Below are 14320 nucleotides of genomic sequence, written 5' to 3'. Positions count from 1 at the left end.
ACCTGAAAACATTGAGTCAAACTTAATCCAATCTTCACATGGCAAATCCTTAAACCAGTGAGACTGTTCATATTTTTTGGATAATAGTGTCTAATTGGGCCATCAATTTTCTAAACTAACAGGAGCCCGTTTTGTAGTTCTATATTTCTAGGGTTCTAATTGGCAGTTGCCCGCCCAAATTTTAAGTCCGGAGACTGGAGTGTCGGAGACAAACAACAACCATGGAAGAAGCAGAGATCATGGAATTGTACGAACTCAGTTACTCCGATCTCATTTTATTATCATCGTCATCGTCATCGTCATTATCCTGTTCCCCGGATGAGGGGGAAAGGCTGGAGATGATGACTAGAAGCATAATGGAAACCCTAGGCCCAACAGGTCCAGGTCTCCTCTCGATCACAGGTGTCCCTGACGCTTCCGTCCTCCGCCGGAAACTCCTCCCTCTCGCTCGTAAGCTGGCTCTTCTCGATCCCGAAGCTCGTAAACGCGTCCTCAAGGTAACCTCTGAGACTATACAATTATGTGTATTACCGTCAAATTAAATGTTGCTGTTATAAGTAAATTGATTGGAGTAAGACTGGTTTAAGATATTAGAGCTATAGGGTATGGTGTACTCTGTTTTATCCTTTCCGGTTAATTGTATCTACATTTGTAAACAGTGACTTCTTTTATCAGTTATCCAAACCCGAAATCCTATTTAATAACGTTGACTATATATGTGTATGTGTAGTTATTCAACAAAATTGTAGTAAATAGAAAAAACACGTAGTTGCAGAAACTACTCAGCTTGCTATTGGGATTTAAGGGGTTGATTCTGCTTGGTTTAGAAAAAATTATCAATATTTATTTCTCTTAATTTCCAAAATTTAAGGAACACAGCTTGGGGAGTGATGTGCCTTTGAAGAACCCAGATAGAAGTGTGTCTTCTTTTGCGATGCAACTGAAGTATGCGGACAGCCATGAATTTCCTAACGGAAAATCTGCTCGAAGGTTAGATGGTTTCTTCAATACAGATCAAGGTTGTCTACGTGTTGATGGAGTAAGAGACACCCTAGAAGATGAATTTAAGGATCTTGGAACTGTTTTTAAAGAGCTAGGTTTTTACATGATGGATTTAGGACTGTTTATTGCACGAATATGTGATAAGGCTATTGGTGGCCATGAATTGGAGCAAAGCTTATTGGAGTCATGTGCAGCAAAAGGGCGGCTTATACATTACCATTTGGCTCAAGATACACTTATACTGAAAGAAGCTGGGGAAAAGAAGGGATCTGCCAAAAGAACCACTACTAAGAGAGGACACCAGGAATACTTGGTAAGGAATGATCAAACACCATCAGAAGGGTATAACTTAGATTTGGACAGCAACAAGGTTGGAACACATGGAATTTATTCCGATCTGTGGCAGCAGTGGCATTATGACTATGGTATTTTCACTGTTCTGACCGATCCCATGTTTCTTGCGCAATCTTCTTGCTTATCATCAACAATGTCGGACGATGAGCTTTTAATAACTAGTAGTACAGAATGTGATTGGCCAAGGGACCATTCATATTTGCAAATTTATCATGCCAGCAAGAACAAGCTTCTAATGGTGAAGTCCTCCCCTGGAAGTTTCATAATTCAGGTTGGGGAATCTGCTGATATCTTATCAAAAGGGAAGCTATTCTCAACCCTTCACTGTGTACGCCGACCAACAAAGATGGAGAATATAAGCCGGGAAACTTTTGTTGTTTTTCTTCAACCAGCATGGAGCAAAACTTTCTCAATTTCAGATTACCCCATGGAACACTGCAACTTAGGCACTCAGTATTCAGGGGTATCTTGTGAAGGAAATCACCTTGAGGAGCTGGAGCTAAACGAGTTAGCTCAAGAAATTAAAAAGATTGTGCCACCTCTTTTATCAAGACTGAAGGATGGTATGACATTTGCAGAATTCTCACGTGAAACTACCAAGAAATACTACGGCAGTAGCGGTCTGCAGTCCAACAATAAAAGTGTTCTCTAAATATCCGCGTGTATCGGAAAAAATATTGTAGTAAGGTTTCCATTTTTCCCTTAAATAGTTTGAGGATTCTCTGGTAGGGATGGTAAGACTATGTTTGGGACAAGTGAACTTCATTTGAAAATACACAGTATAACTGTAATAAGATGAGTATCCCTTTCAAGAAAATTAACATTTTAGAGAGAATTCCATGTGGAGTTGAAATACGATATTTCAAAGTCTATCAATTTTAACTGAATTTGGAACACATTTTTCCAATTTCACTTTAAATTTTCTACCCGATAAAATTTATCACTGTTAAGACATCTTTTATCTTCTCATAGTTGAACTAACTGTGGATTTCCACGTAAATTCCATAATCGAAGCTTAAGTGCCCCAAACAAAGCCTAAATCTCATGCTTTGAAGTCTGAGGCTGAGATGAAACTGGTGTCGCTGAAAATTTAGTTTATTTAATGGTGTACCGTGAGTCATCTTTGTATCAGTTGTCTTTTGATCTGCTTCTAGTTCGAGTTTTCATTTGTTTTGTTGCATTTGAGTGAGCCTTGCAGTAGATAAGCAAAGGACACTGCACATAAACATGTTTTGACGCACTATCTGCTAATGTTCTGCTGTCTCAGTGGTCTTATTAAGGATGATATTTAAGACTCCATGATCTCACCCAAGAAAGCTTCAGGTGGTGGCATTATTGTTATTACCATTATTTATTTATTATTTTTATTGAATAGAAAAGTGGTGATATATTCCCAGTGAGCACTGATCGGCAGGGGGACAGAATGAATGCAATCTGGATATGACAGAGAATAATTGAAAGCTGCTTGTACTAGGAGTCATCTCCAAATTGAATTCTGGTGGAGTCTTCGGCTTATTGTTGGTTGGATTGATTAAGTCCTTTTAATTTACTAGCATTACTCTTGCTTTTGTATTATCTAAAAATATGCAGAAATATACAATTTGTAGGTGATTAAATTATAAAAGATTTGGGGGTGTCAAACTGTCTCGAGTTTCTGCCCGATTTGCATTAAGGTTTGTAGCAGTGCGTTTATGGAATCATCAGTTGTCATTCTGACCTTGAGGTGAGTACATCTCAATCAATCTCTGAAATATGGAGTTTACTAATTTCTCAGGCTTTGTTTGGAAGAAATAAATTTTGTATGTGGAATTCATTTAATGATTATTAATTATTTAACTATGAAAGAGTGACAGATATCTAACAAAAAATGATAAGAAACTTAGTCCCTACCCAAGTCCATTTCAAATTGTATAGGAGTTAAATTTCTACGGTTTTGTGAGAATCTCCACTCTCTTGTACGTTAAAATAAGTGTAGATTTTCAGATTTAGTTCGACGAACAAAATTCATTTGTTCCAAACCCATGGCTTTCAGTCTTAAAAGTTGGGAAGAACAAGTGAGATGGAAAACAAACATGGAATTTTCATCAGTGGGGTGGAGAGAAGTATTCTGGGTACAAGGAATTATTAGTACCCTATGTTGCTAAGAAAGTTGGTCTTATAAGTCACATTCAAATTCTGGAAGTACCATGCTTCCCAGATTTAAACGTGCAGATTATGTAAGTAAAATATTGAATATTGCTCATTGAACGGTCAGGATTTGACACATTCATCAAATGGTTTTATTAAAATTTTCCAGTTATTATTTGCACAAGGCGAGGGAAGTGGACCATGTCTTAGATGCCTGTAGATATTGTTTGTCCCGCAATAATTGTAGCAGGCTGTTGCTTAAACAGTTTTATCAGGATACTCCTAAGTCCCTGGCAGCTGCATGTATTGTCCCCCAATGGCTGAATACACCAAGTCTGGCATTGGCTTGATGGGTCGCTATTTGTACCTTTCAAATGTCCCCCATGCAATGAAGTAGCTTGTCAGAAACATCTAACCAAACCCCTCTAGCATGCATGTATTTCTCTCTTCCGTACTAAAAATTCTTGTTAATGCATGACATTAGGATGATTATAATTCAACCCGTTAAACCCATTTTTAATTATTGCAGGTGATAATTGAATTTTGGTTGCTGGAAATCCCTAGGCACAGAGGCCAGAGGAGGAGATTCCTAAAGGCATTGCAAAATGTGAGTGTTACTCTTTAGTGCATGTGAGATAGAACAACTTTTAGCCATCCAGAGCTGCTGCTAAATTAGTCTTCTTCTTTTTCCCTTCCTGCTTTGTTAAAGTTGAGTTTCTTCTTCTGCTCATTTTGATTTATGAGAGTTTGAAACATATCTTTTTGTCCCAGTCTCGATTAAAGGATAAAAGTTCATCTTCCCAAATCAAGATTAGACCCATTAAAGAGAAGTGTTAGATTATCTTGATGGGATATTTCACATAGTTAAAAAACTTGGAAGTACTTTGTATTACTAGTACTTTAGAAAGGGTAGAGAGAGAAACAGAGGGGGGGGAGAGTTTTGGGTATTTCAAAGTTCTAACAAAGTCTCTGTAATCAAAATTAGTTAGAAATCCAATGATTAACATCTAATTCTCCATGATTAAAGTGAACATTTGAAATAGGGATATGTGAATCAAGCAAAGAGAATAAAGGGTGTCACTTTAGTCAGTGGTCACCAAGCCAAAAACAAAAGATCACAAAAAGAAAAAGCTGTTTCTCTTATTTTCTTCTTTCCAACTTTTGCTCAGAGAAGGAAGACAAGAAACAAAAAAAAAAAAAAAAAACAAAAAAGAAGCAAAAGATCAAAATATAAATTTTTTTTTAAGAAAAAGAAGTATGAAAGAAGAATTGGATTTATAGGGTTTGGTCTGTGTTAATTAGAGAAATAGAAGGGGGAGAAAAGAAAGTGAAGATCAAAAGAGAGAGATGGTGACGTAACCTAGCACGCGCATTCTAGCAAGAGGTCCCTCTTGACTTGCGCAGCTTTGTGTTGTGCCCTAAACTGTAGCAAGCTTAGTTTTTGGTTCTGATTAAAACTTTGTCGTTTTATTCAAGTTTCATAATCTTGTCGGCCTCAGATACTACCAACACCTTAGGCGCCTAAGACAGTTCCCATTCACTAGTTTTCCCAAGCTGCTGTTTTGCATCGAGGTATCAAATATCCCACCTCATCTTACTTGAATAGTTCTGTAAAACTATTGAAAGGTGATATAGCAAGTGATAATATATAAAAAGAAGTTTATATTCTGTTTGTATAAATCCTTATCACCAACAATATGTCTAATACCACTCGACAGAAATACCCATGTGGTAGGATGTGTGTCCATATGAGCATTATGTTTTAAAAGTACTGTTAGCGAGACTCGTATCTGGTTAGCTTTTATCATTACTAGTTTACTTTTTTACATACTTCTAGTATGTCGTTTAAGTTTGGTTACGATGTTTAAATGAAAGTTGAAAAACATTGAATCGATAATGTCGGTATAGAGATATAGAAATTGAGAGAGAAAAAATAGGAAAAGGGTTACCAATGTGACCATCTTGGAGGCACGTTTTTATATTTGTTTTAAACTAGAATAAGGAATGGTAATTATTAAGGGAGCATGCATGTAGGGTGTTTTTAATAATAACTCATGTATTTTATTAATTACATAACATATATACATATAAATAATAATATATTTACTACAAAAAACATGTTTAACCCAATTTTTTTATCCAAACTTCAGTCCAAAATTCAAACCAAATCCTTCAAAAAGAAAAAAAAAAAGAAAAGCAAAGACATACAAAGTTAGGCTCCCAGCCATGATTAATCAAGTTTGTTCTCATTAATGCCTTGTCTTATGTTGTTTATTGCATTCTACTTTTGGGTATTAACCAATAATACAACTCCATTTTAAAAACTGGGCTCGCCAAAAGACAATGACATGTGTCATCCTAAAAGTAGATGACCCACATGCCCTCTTCACAACCTTATGCCAGAACCCGATCCGACTTTTCCCATCATTGACCATAACACTCCCCCCTCCCCTCCCCCTCTCCCAACCTCCTCGTGTATGTATATATATATAGACGAATACACACATAAACCTCAAACTTCTTCCCTCCCAAGAACATTTCAAGTATTGGGTTTTGGGTTTCTTGTTCATTTTCTTCTTCGTTTGCTTTTTCTTTTTGGTGTAAAATGGAGGAAAATCGTCTCAATCCCATCAACATGATGAGTGTAAGAAGGGCGGAGTTCTTGCTGGGCGGCTCCGGTGGGTCGTCGCAGTTGCCGGAGAGCCCGAGAGGGCCGATGGAGTTCTTGTCTCGGTCGTGGAGTGCGTCGGCCTTGGAGGTTTCCAAAGCCCTGCACCACCACCAGCCTCCTTGCATTCTATCCATGGTTCCATCTAACAAGTCTACTTCTACTAGCACCACTACCTCCTCATCTATACCTGAAGAAATTAGTGGAGACTGTGAAGAAATCCCTAATGGAAATGACCGGAGCAACAGCAACGTTCAGTTCTCTTTCGCATCTTCTGCTACTTCTCAGCTTGTTCTGGAGCGCATCATGTCTCAGTCGGTAAGTTTTTCAGTCATATTACAACAGCCCTGTTAATGGCGTCTCTCTCTCTCTCTCTCTTTATAGTACATTATTAAAAAAGTATCTGTGCTGCAGGAGGTATCACCATTAACGTCTGGGAGACTTTCTCATAGTAGTGGACCTTTGAACGTCGCCGGATCTTTGACAGAAAACGATAGCCCTCCGGTTTCTCCGTCGGAAGAGTTCGACGACATCGTTAAGGTACTTCTTCTTTCCCGTATAAACCATATATATATATTTGTGTGTGTAAATGCGAAATATTCTTTTGTGCATTGATGTTATATGGTGGAAGACGGTGGGTGAAAAGACCAAAGATCTGTGCTTTTTTCTGTGTGTTCAATCCCTGCTGTGATTACGCTTACAGAGTTTTGTCCTTTTTTTACCACTTATGTTTGCAGAGAATAAGTAGTATAGAGACGGGAGCCTTTGTCTTTTTCCAATAAAATCTTTTTATTTCCATAATGATTTTCAAAAATGAAGTACTGCCCATTTATCAACTAAAGCAGCTGATTGTTTTCATTGATAAAATTCAGACCTTTACATATATGTGTATATATATATATATATGAAAATGGGAACCAATCAGAAACATATATTAAATATTAAAAGAAAGTGTAAATAAAGAGCAGCTTGTTAGCTAGGCTATGGCGGCTTTTGTTATACTTTAATCTATTTTACTTTTCTTTTTGTGGGTAATGTGAGTTAAGTGTCAAAATTTTCTTTTTTAAGTTCCTAGACGCCGAAAGAGAAATCACTCTCTGAACTTGAATTAGCTGTATATAATACTATATATATATATATGTAATGGTCATTTCATGTGTTGATTGATTTGATGCTTTAAGAGTTTTGATGTGATCACTGACCCTAGTTTACTTAAACTTCAACCTCACGCCACCCAATCTCTCATGCATATACATACATACATATATATATATATATATGTTTTTCTTTGTGATTGACAACTTGTCTTCCATTTTAAGCTCACATATGGGCTGTTCAAAGTTTCAAACTTTTGTTCTACACTTTTATGTGCCTCCGAAATGTCACACTCACATGTTACATATATATATATATATATATATTGGATGATTATAAATTAAACTCTTTTAACTTGAACACGATAATGAAAATAATTTGATCTTTCGCTATTGAATTCCTTGGTTTTTTTTTTTTTTTTACTTGTAATTGATCCTGCAGTATTTCCGTACCCACAACACTATACAACCGCTCTTCACCTCGGCCGGCGGCGGTCGAACTAGCGCCGGCAATGGCGGAACCACTCCTGGTGGCGCCAAGACTGTGGGCAGGTGGTTGAAGGACAGGAGAGAAAAGAAGAAAGAGGAAACCAGAGCCCACAATGCGCAGCTCCACGCTGCCGTCTCTGTTGCTGCAGTGGCAGCTGCAATAGCCGCCATTGCAGCTGCCACAGCGTCCTCCTCCTCCGGCAAGAACGAGCAAATGGCAAAGACAGACATGGCAGTTGCTTCGGCTGCCACCTTGGTTGCCGCACAGTGCGTGGAAGCTGCCGAAGGCATGGGCGCAGAGCGTGATCACCTTGCCTCCGTCGTCAGCTCCGCCGTCAATGTCCGCTCCCAAGATGATATTATCACTCTCACTGCCGCTGCCGCTACAGGTAATACATAAATAATCACTGAAACTATACACGTATAACGAGAAAGAGAGGAATGACACACGACGTCGTTTCCTGATTGCTAACACGCGACGTCGTTTCTTAATTGCCATTGACACAGCTCTGCGTGGGGCGGCGACGTTGAAGGCAAGAGCATTAAAAGAAGTTTGGAATATTGCAGCGGCTCTACCGACAGAAAAAGGAGTTACAGGGGTGAACTGTAAGGAAAATGGAAGAAACCATGGCGATAGCTATAGCGACGAGCTTGCCCTAGGGGAAGACTTTCTGGGTGTCTGTAACCAGGAGATTCTTGCCAAGGGCACGGAGCTTCTCAAACGAACTCGCAATGGTGAGGCTTTGTTTAATCAGCTTAAACTAATAACTAACCTTTCGAAAGATAATTAAATATACATTTCACTGTAATTAATCGTAATTACGGTGCATGTTGCAGGTGACCTTCACTGGAAGGTTGTGTCTGTTTACATCAATAAGACAGGCCAGGTGAATGACATATCCCTTTCCGCTCAAAATAATAATTACCCAGAATCTATCTCCATATGTATATATATATATATATATATAATTCATTATTCCTGAATTAGGTGTACATACAACAAAATACCCAATACAAAAAAACTTTCAAATAAGGACGTATCAACCTTTATCTATACATATACATATATATATATATTGAAATATGAGAAACTAAAACTGGCCATGGTTTTTGCAGGTGATGCTGAAGATGAAGAGCAAACATGTGGCAGGGACGATCACCAAGAAGAACAAAAGTGAGTGGCCAGCTAATTCTATTTAACTTGATATATACATAATCTGAAAGTGTATCACGAGTAACACTGAGTATGTGCGTGTATATATTGTAGATGTGGTGGTGGAGGTCTGCAAAGACATGCCGGCATGGCCGGGGAGACACCTGTTTGAGAGCGGGGAGCAGCGGCGGTACTTCGGGTTGAAGACGGAGCCACGAGGGCTTGTGGAATTTGAGTGCAGAAGCCAGAGGGAATACGACATATGGACTCTGGGAGTTTCCAGGCTTCTTGCCATCGTGAACGAAAAGAAGCTGAAGGGTTTGACTTTGACCACCAAAAATATTTAACATTTGATTTTAATGTGATTTGTTATGTAAAAAAAAAAAAAACTTTCAGAAGGAAACAATTATAGTTTGTCATTATATCTACTTATTTCTCCACGTATTTTCACTGAAAATTTCTAGTTTATATATATATATATATATATAAATACATACATCAAATATTTAAATTACTTACTATACTTGTAAAAAATATAAAATTAAATGATAATAATTGTTAATAAATGTTTGAAACTAAATTGCCACGAAAATACCTTCCATGGCCAAGTTCATGATCCATCTTACTTTCCCATCTCCCAATTACCTTAGCTCAATTCTGCTCATCCTCCTCTAAATACACTGGTTGCCGGTATACCCTTTTGTATAGCCGTTGATTGCCAGGGCTAAATTGGACTGTTTCTGAGTCCAATCACAGTGAACTCACTTCTGCTCCAAAAGTTATTAGCTCTAAATACTTTATTAGAATCCCTTCAAGCATTCTTCGCATCAAGTTGAAATAAGGGCGACTTTTCGATTGCAGCCCGGGCAAGAACGCCGCGAACTGTGGTTATTTTAGCAACCTGGGTCAAATCTTTTCCCTATTTTTAAAGGGGTTCGGCAGCAATATTTTTGAAAAAAATTTTTAGTTACTAATCTAGCTTTGTATCTTTTTACCAAATCATCTGTGCTTTATGCTTGATTTTGTAAATTCACTTGCAGCCAGGCGCTGGTAAGTGTTCCCCTTTTTTTCTTTTTATTGGGCATTGATTTCTTCCTGAGTAGCATCTCTCCAGCAAGAATGATTGAAGGCTTCAGCAAATGATTCAGGTTCATGAGAAGATTGAACTGATGGTAAAACGTGTAATTTATACACTAATGCAAAATTAATTCTAGCTTTGGATGCAGTCAAATGAATAATTTGGTACAGTGAATGTTTAGTTTAAGAAAACAAATTCATCATCAATCTTCTTATTAACAGAGTTCAAACTTGTTTCCAGCATGAGTATTTTCTTTACACAGAAACCAAAGACCTGGAGAAAAACCCAAGTCGAAAACAAGAATTTTCTTCAGCTTTCAGCAGCTCTGAATATTGTTAATAGCGAGAGGAAGAGATTTATGATATCCAAATACAAAGCTACCGCAGCCCAAATGTATTCGTCGTAAGTGTATCGCTTGATCAGATTGTCTGTATCGTATACAATGAATCCACAGAAAATGATAGACGCCAAGCAACCGTAGATCATCACAGAGATTTTACCCAGTGGGAAGAGCATCTGGATTCCATACAACAAGCAATCAAGAAATGAACTTGCAAATCATTCATCAGGAGAGGGAGAAGGAAGTTGCAGGAAGACCAACTAACCTGAATTAAAGCAAACACCAGAAGAACAAGAACAGCACCAAACAAGAAGGGTCCTAAGAAGTTGAAGTCATGGCCTCTCCGTGCAGCCCAGAATGTGTACAGAGTTAGGCTTATTACTACAACAGCCGTCAAAATGACAGATTCCAAAATCACCTTCCCTGTTGCAAAATAAATTCAAATATGAAATATGTGTTAAATGGATTCGAGTTTTCTAACCGTCTGCTATAATGAAAAGGACCACGAAATTCCTTAAGAACGAAGTCATCCATTTCTTGAGTAATCACCGCTCAGCATACTTCCCTGCTAAGTAAATCAAGCCTTGTACTCTTGCCAGACAAAGCAGATTAATCCTAGCATTCCTTGAAAATTCTACTACGTTTTCTTAGATCCTAAAACTAAATTATATCCCAAGTTAAACATACTTGATTGAGAATAACATGATTAAGGTTATAAATCCGGTATTAGCGTTGATTCAAAATTCAAAAACAAAAAAGAAACTGAGATAAAATCGTCTAACTTCTGCATCTTACAGGATTGCAAGTTACATATAACAAATTCAACCGAGAAAACTGAAGCATAAGACAGTTAAACATCTTACCGCCTACAAATTCAAACTTAACTTTCTTAGAACCTAAAACTAAATTATATCTCAAATTAAACATACTTGATTAAGAATAACATAATTAACGTTATAAATCCGGTATTAGCTTTGATTCGAAATTCTAAAACGCAAAAGAAAGTAAAATAACATCGTACAACTTCTGCATATTATAGAATTGAAAGTTACTTGTAACAAATTCAACCGCGAAAATTGAAGCAAAAGACAGTTAAATCTCTTACCGCTTGTAAATGCACATGTTAAACCGACGGAAAAAGCCAGGGAGATTGTGAAAACCCCGAGCAGCAGATAGTTCACAGGATGCTTCTGGTGATAGTAATACAGCGGACATAAAACTGCAAGCAATCCAAGAAATGGACTCAATAAAACACAAACAGAAAGCAGAAAGACAAGTAAAAAACGGGAACAGGTAAGTTCTTAAAGGCATATACCGATAAAAGGCATGATGATGAGGATTATGTAGAGCGCCAACCCAGCGCCGGTAGTAACGAAGAAAAGCGCGATCGGACGAACCGAAACAATCGTGGCGGCCACCGCAATAGTGGCGAGCAACTGTATACTTATGATCGAATAGATTTTCCGAATGAAGGCCCATCTAAGCTCGGGACTCTCCAGCATCATCGGATACAGAGGCCTTGCTCCGGATTCCAGGTCATTCTTTCTAGGCGGTACAGCCCACATCTTCAACTAGAAAATACAACAAAAATGTTTGGACGCCTGTAAAAATTTGGTGCGAAACTGAAGAAAAGTGCAAGAAAACTGACCTCGGAATTTCTGGTTTTAGGGATTGATTTCCGTGTCAGGGGAAGAGGAATGGTGGATTGCCAATAAATAACAGAATGATGGACGGGAAGGGATGAGAAAGTTCGTGATGCGTCGCGTATTTGCTTCGTCATGGGCAGTCAAACTGTGATTGTGACACGTGGAAATCAAAACTCGATGTACACGTGGAAGGATCTGAAAGATTCTAGAGCTTGGCTTAACAAATTCGTAATTATCAATCATGATTAACCTAATTTTAATTACAAAACTAAAATAAATTAATTAACATTCTTAATTAAATTTGATTTATAAAAATACATGTAAAATGATAACTTTATTCTTTTAGTTATCATTAATGTTTTAGATACCATTAATTTTTAGATAATTAAATTAGTCTAATTAAGAAATAATTAAATTAATTTGTACACTTAAATGTGTATTAAATTAATTTTAAAAATAATTAACTTGCACGTTTGTATTAAATTAATTGAAAACTAAATTTGGAAGAACTAAGTTATATGTTTGTATTAAATTAATTAAAGTAATTTATCTAATAATTATTTAATTGTAACAATTAGATAATGATATATATATATATATATGTATACATAAATTATTTTGATTATACGTTAATTTTTAAAAAAATTAGTACACGTGAATAATTAAATAGTCATCAAAACATTTAACTATATTTACTAAATCATATAATTAAACTATATAAACTAAAATATAATAAAATTAATTAATATTTATTTATTGTCGATTATGTTATGTATGAAATGGAAAATATAATTTATGATTATTTGTTAATATAATTCGTGTTGTATGATATTGACCGATTGACAAAGTTGTATATCGTTATCTCCACGTGATACATTACTACACGTCTACATTTTCCCATGATACATAATCGTTGCTCCTCAAGTAATCCATCATATACGTATACCCATATACATATATATGTATATACATACATATCTAAGCTTCACGTTCATCGTGTAATTATTGGATGAATATTGTTTACACATATATATCTATTTCATTTCAACTATACGATTGTTTTTAATAATTAAATTATTTTATTCATTAATTTATTAGGGATGGATTATGTAAATTATAAAAATTTATTTCATCAATATAACTCTTTAAATTAAGTTAAATATTTATCATTTTTAAAAAAACAAAAAAATTAAATTAAATTTTTAACTCGTTATAATTATTTTAATTAAAAAAATTTAGTTATTACATGATATTATTTTCGACAAAAAATATAATATATTTATTAAAATTTAATTTAATTATTACTATTTTATTAATGCATTAATAAATTAATTACTTATTTATATTGAACTAAATATTATAAGTACAGAATTAGTTATACATTTCAAGTGATGTTCGAGTTTGTAACTTTAAACGTGACACGTAATTATTATACTATCTTGTTGGTATATAATTATTATATTAATCTTATTTCGAGAATAATATAATTATTATTTTTAATAATATAATTTTTATTATTTTTCGAAGAGAGAATGATCCTATAATAAAATTAAATGATATGATAATAAATGAACTTATTTTATACGAATATGGTTTATGAAATTATTAGTCATTGGATCAATATAACATGGACTATACAATATATTTAATATTTTTTATAAAATAATGTGGATGACAATATAAAAATTGTATATATACTTGTTACGCAATTAATTTATTGTAATAATTTATTACGTGTTAAATAAAAATTCACACAATAATAATTATTTAAATTTAGATATACCACACTAATAATCATTAAATATGATTTTAATTTTGTAAAGTTATATAAGTATCGACTATAAATACATTACTCTTAAGAAAGTATAGACAATATTATATGATAATATTTTTAGATAATTATGAAAATTCATGATCATGGTATATTGAATAAGAAGCTTCTCAAAAACATGATCAATCTAAGAAAATACTTACCATGTGATTTGGCTATTAGGGTTATAATATATATATATATATAATATAATATAATATAGTTTTATTTTAATATTTTTTAATAATAGTAACATATTACTAACACCGATATTGATATAGATGTAAAATTATTTAATTGATATGGATGTTATAATGTTAAATTATAATCAAATTAATAATCACATTGTTAATATAAATATGTATATAGGTCTATATTTATTATTATTATTATTTTAATAATAATAATAAATTAAAATTTTATGATTTTAGTAATTACTATAATTTGTAATGTAATTAATGAAATATAATATGATATTCTATATCAACATTACTAATTAATTAATATAATATTTGTTTTAAAAATATTTTAATAAAAAATTAATTAATACACTAGAAGC

General features: G+C 34.8%; 3 protein-coding genes across 11 annotated transcripts; 2 read left to right on the top strand and 1 right to left on the bottom strand.

Moving 5' to 3' along the window:
* Window positions 1-19: 19 nt before the first annotated feature.
* Window positions 20-4698, top strand: LOC110814814 (2-oxoglutarate (2OG) and Fe(II)-dependent oxygenase superfamily protein). Of its 9 annotated transcripts, none has more exons than XM_088216873.1 (6): window positions 20-497; window positions 872-2038; window positions 2624-2679; window positions 2771-2854; window positions 2964-3079; window positions 4013-4698. In XM_088216873.1, the coding sequence occupies exons 1-2, from the start codon at window positions 222-224 to the stop codon at window positions 2006-2008; spliced, it is 1413 nt and encodes a 470-aa protein (XP_088072999.1). In that variant the 5' UTR covers window positions 20-221; the 3' UTR covers window positions 2009-2038; window positions 2624-2679; window positions 2771-2854; window positions 2964-3079; window positions 4013-4698. The 9 variants fall into 9 exon arrangements, with proteins under 9 accessions (XP_088072999.1, XP_088072998.1, XP_088072995.1 ...); XM_088216872.1 differs by having other exon boundaries at window positions 2754-2854; XM_088216869.1 differs by having other exon boundaries at window positions 872-2043.
* A 150-nt stretch (window positions 4699-4848) lies between these two features.
* Window positions 4849-9327, top strand: FKD1 (FORKED 1). Its single transcript, XM_022042392.2, has 7 exons — window positions 4849-6469; window positions 6566-6691; window positions 7688-8123; window positions 8242-8469; window positions 8572-8621; window positions 8851-8908; window positions 9002-9327. The coding sequence occupies exons 1-7, from the start codon at window positions 6089-6091 to the stop codon at window positions 9232-9234; spliced, it is 1512 nt and encodes a 503-aa protein (XP_021898084.1). The 5' UTR covers window positions 4849-6088; the 3' UTR covers window positions 9235-9327.
* Window positions 9328-10141: 814 nt separating this feature from the next.
* Window positions 10142-12092, bottom strand: LOC110814845 (protein LIFEGUARD 2). Its single transcript, XM_022042427.2, has 5 exons — window positions 11954-12092; window positions 11621-11876; window positions 11411-11524; window positions 10571-10728; window positions 10142-10481 (listed from the first exon to the last, which is right to left on the bottom strand). Exons 1-5 carry the CDS (start codon window positions 12083-12085, stop codon window positions 10275-10277), a joined length of 867 nt encoding a protein of 288 aa, XP_021898119.2. The 5' UTR covers window positions 12086-12092; the 3' UTR covers window positions 10142-10274.
* Window positions 12093-14320: the final 2228 nt, after the last annotated feature.

The sequence above is a fragment of the Carica papaya genome, chromosome 3, assembly GCF_054855325.1.
Source record: "Carica papaya isolate Zhongbai chromosome 3, ASM5485532v1, whole genome shotgun sequence".
NCBI lineage: Eukaryota > Viridiplantae > Streptophyta > Magnoliopsida > Brassicales > Caricaceae > Carica > Carica papaya.
Note: the sequence above shows the minus strand (reverse complement) of the source record. Positions and strands in the feature narration are given on the sequence as shown.

Excerpts from the sequence above, each read along its gene's own strand:
- FKD1 (XM_022042392.2), top strand. The coding sequence starts at position 6,089 with ATGGAGGAAAATCGTCTCAATCCCATCAACATGATGAGTGTAAGAAGG. Across the intron at positions 8,124-8,241 it reads CACTGCCGCTGCCGCTACAG|CTCTGCGTGGGGCGGCGACG; the intron begins GTAATACATAAA and ends CCATTGACACAG. Across the intron at positions 8,909-9,001 it reads GATCACCAAGAAGAACAAAA|ATGTGGTGGTGGAGGTCTGC; the intron begins GTGAGTGGCCAG and ends TATATATTGTAG.
- LOC110814845 (XM_022042427.2), bottom strand. The coding sequence starts at position 12,085 with ATGACGAAGCAAATACGCGACGCATCACGAACTTTCTCATCCCTTCCC. Across the intron at positions 11,877-11,953 it reads CTAAAACCAGAAATTCCGAG|TTGAAGATGTGGGCTGTACC; the intron begins GTCAGTTTTCTT and ends TGTATTTTCTAG. Across the intron at positions 10,729-11,410 it reads AACATGTGCATTTACAAGCG|GGAAGGTGATTTTGGAATCT; the intron begins GTAAGAGATTTA and ends ATTTTGCAACAG.
- LOC110814814 (XM_088216870.1), top strand. The coding sequence starts at position 222 with ATGGAAGAAGCAGAGATCATGGAATTGTACGAACTCAGTTACTCCGAT. Across the intron at positions 498-871 it reads CTCGTAAACGCGTCCTCAAG|GAACACAGCTTGGGGAGTGA; the intron begins GTAACCTCTGAG and ends CCAAAATTTAAG.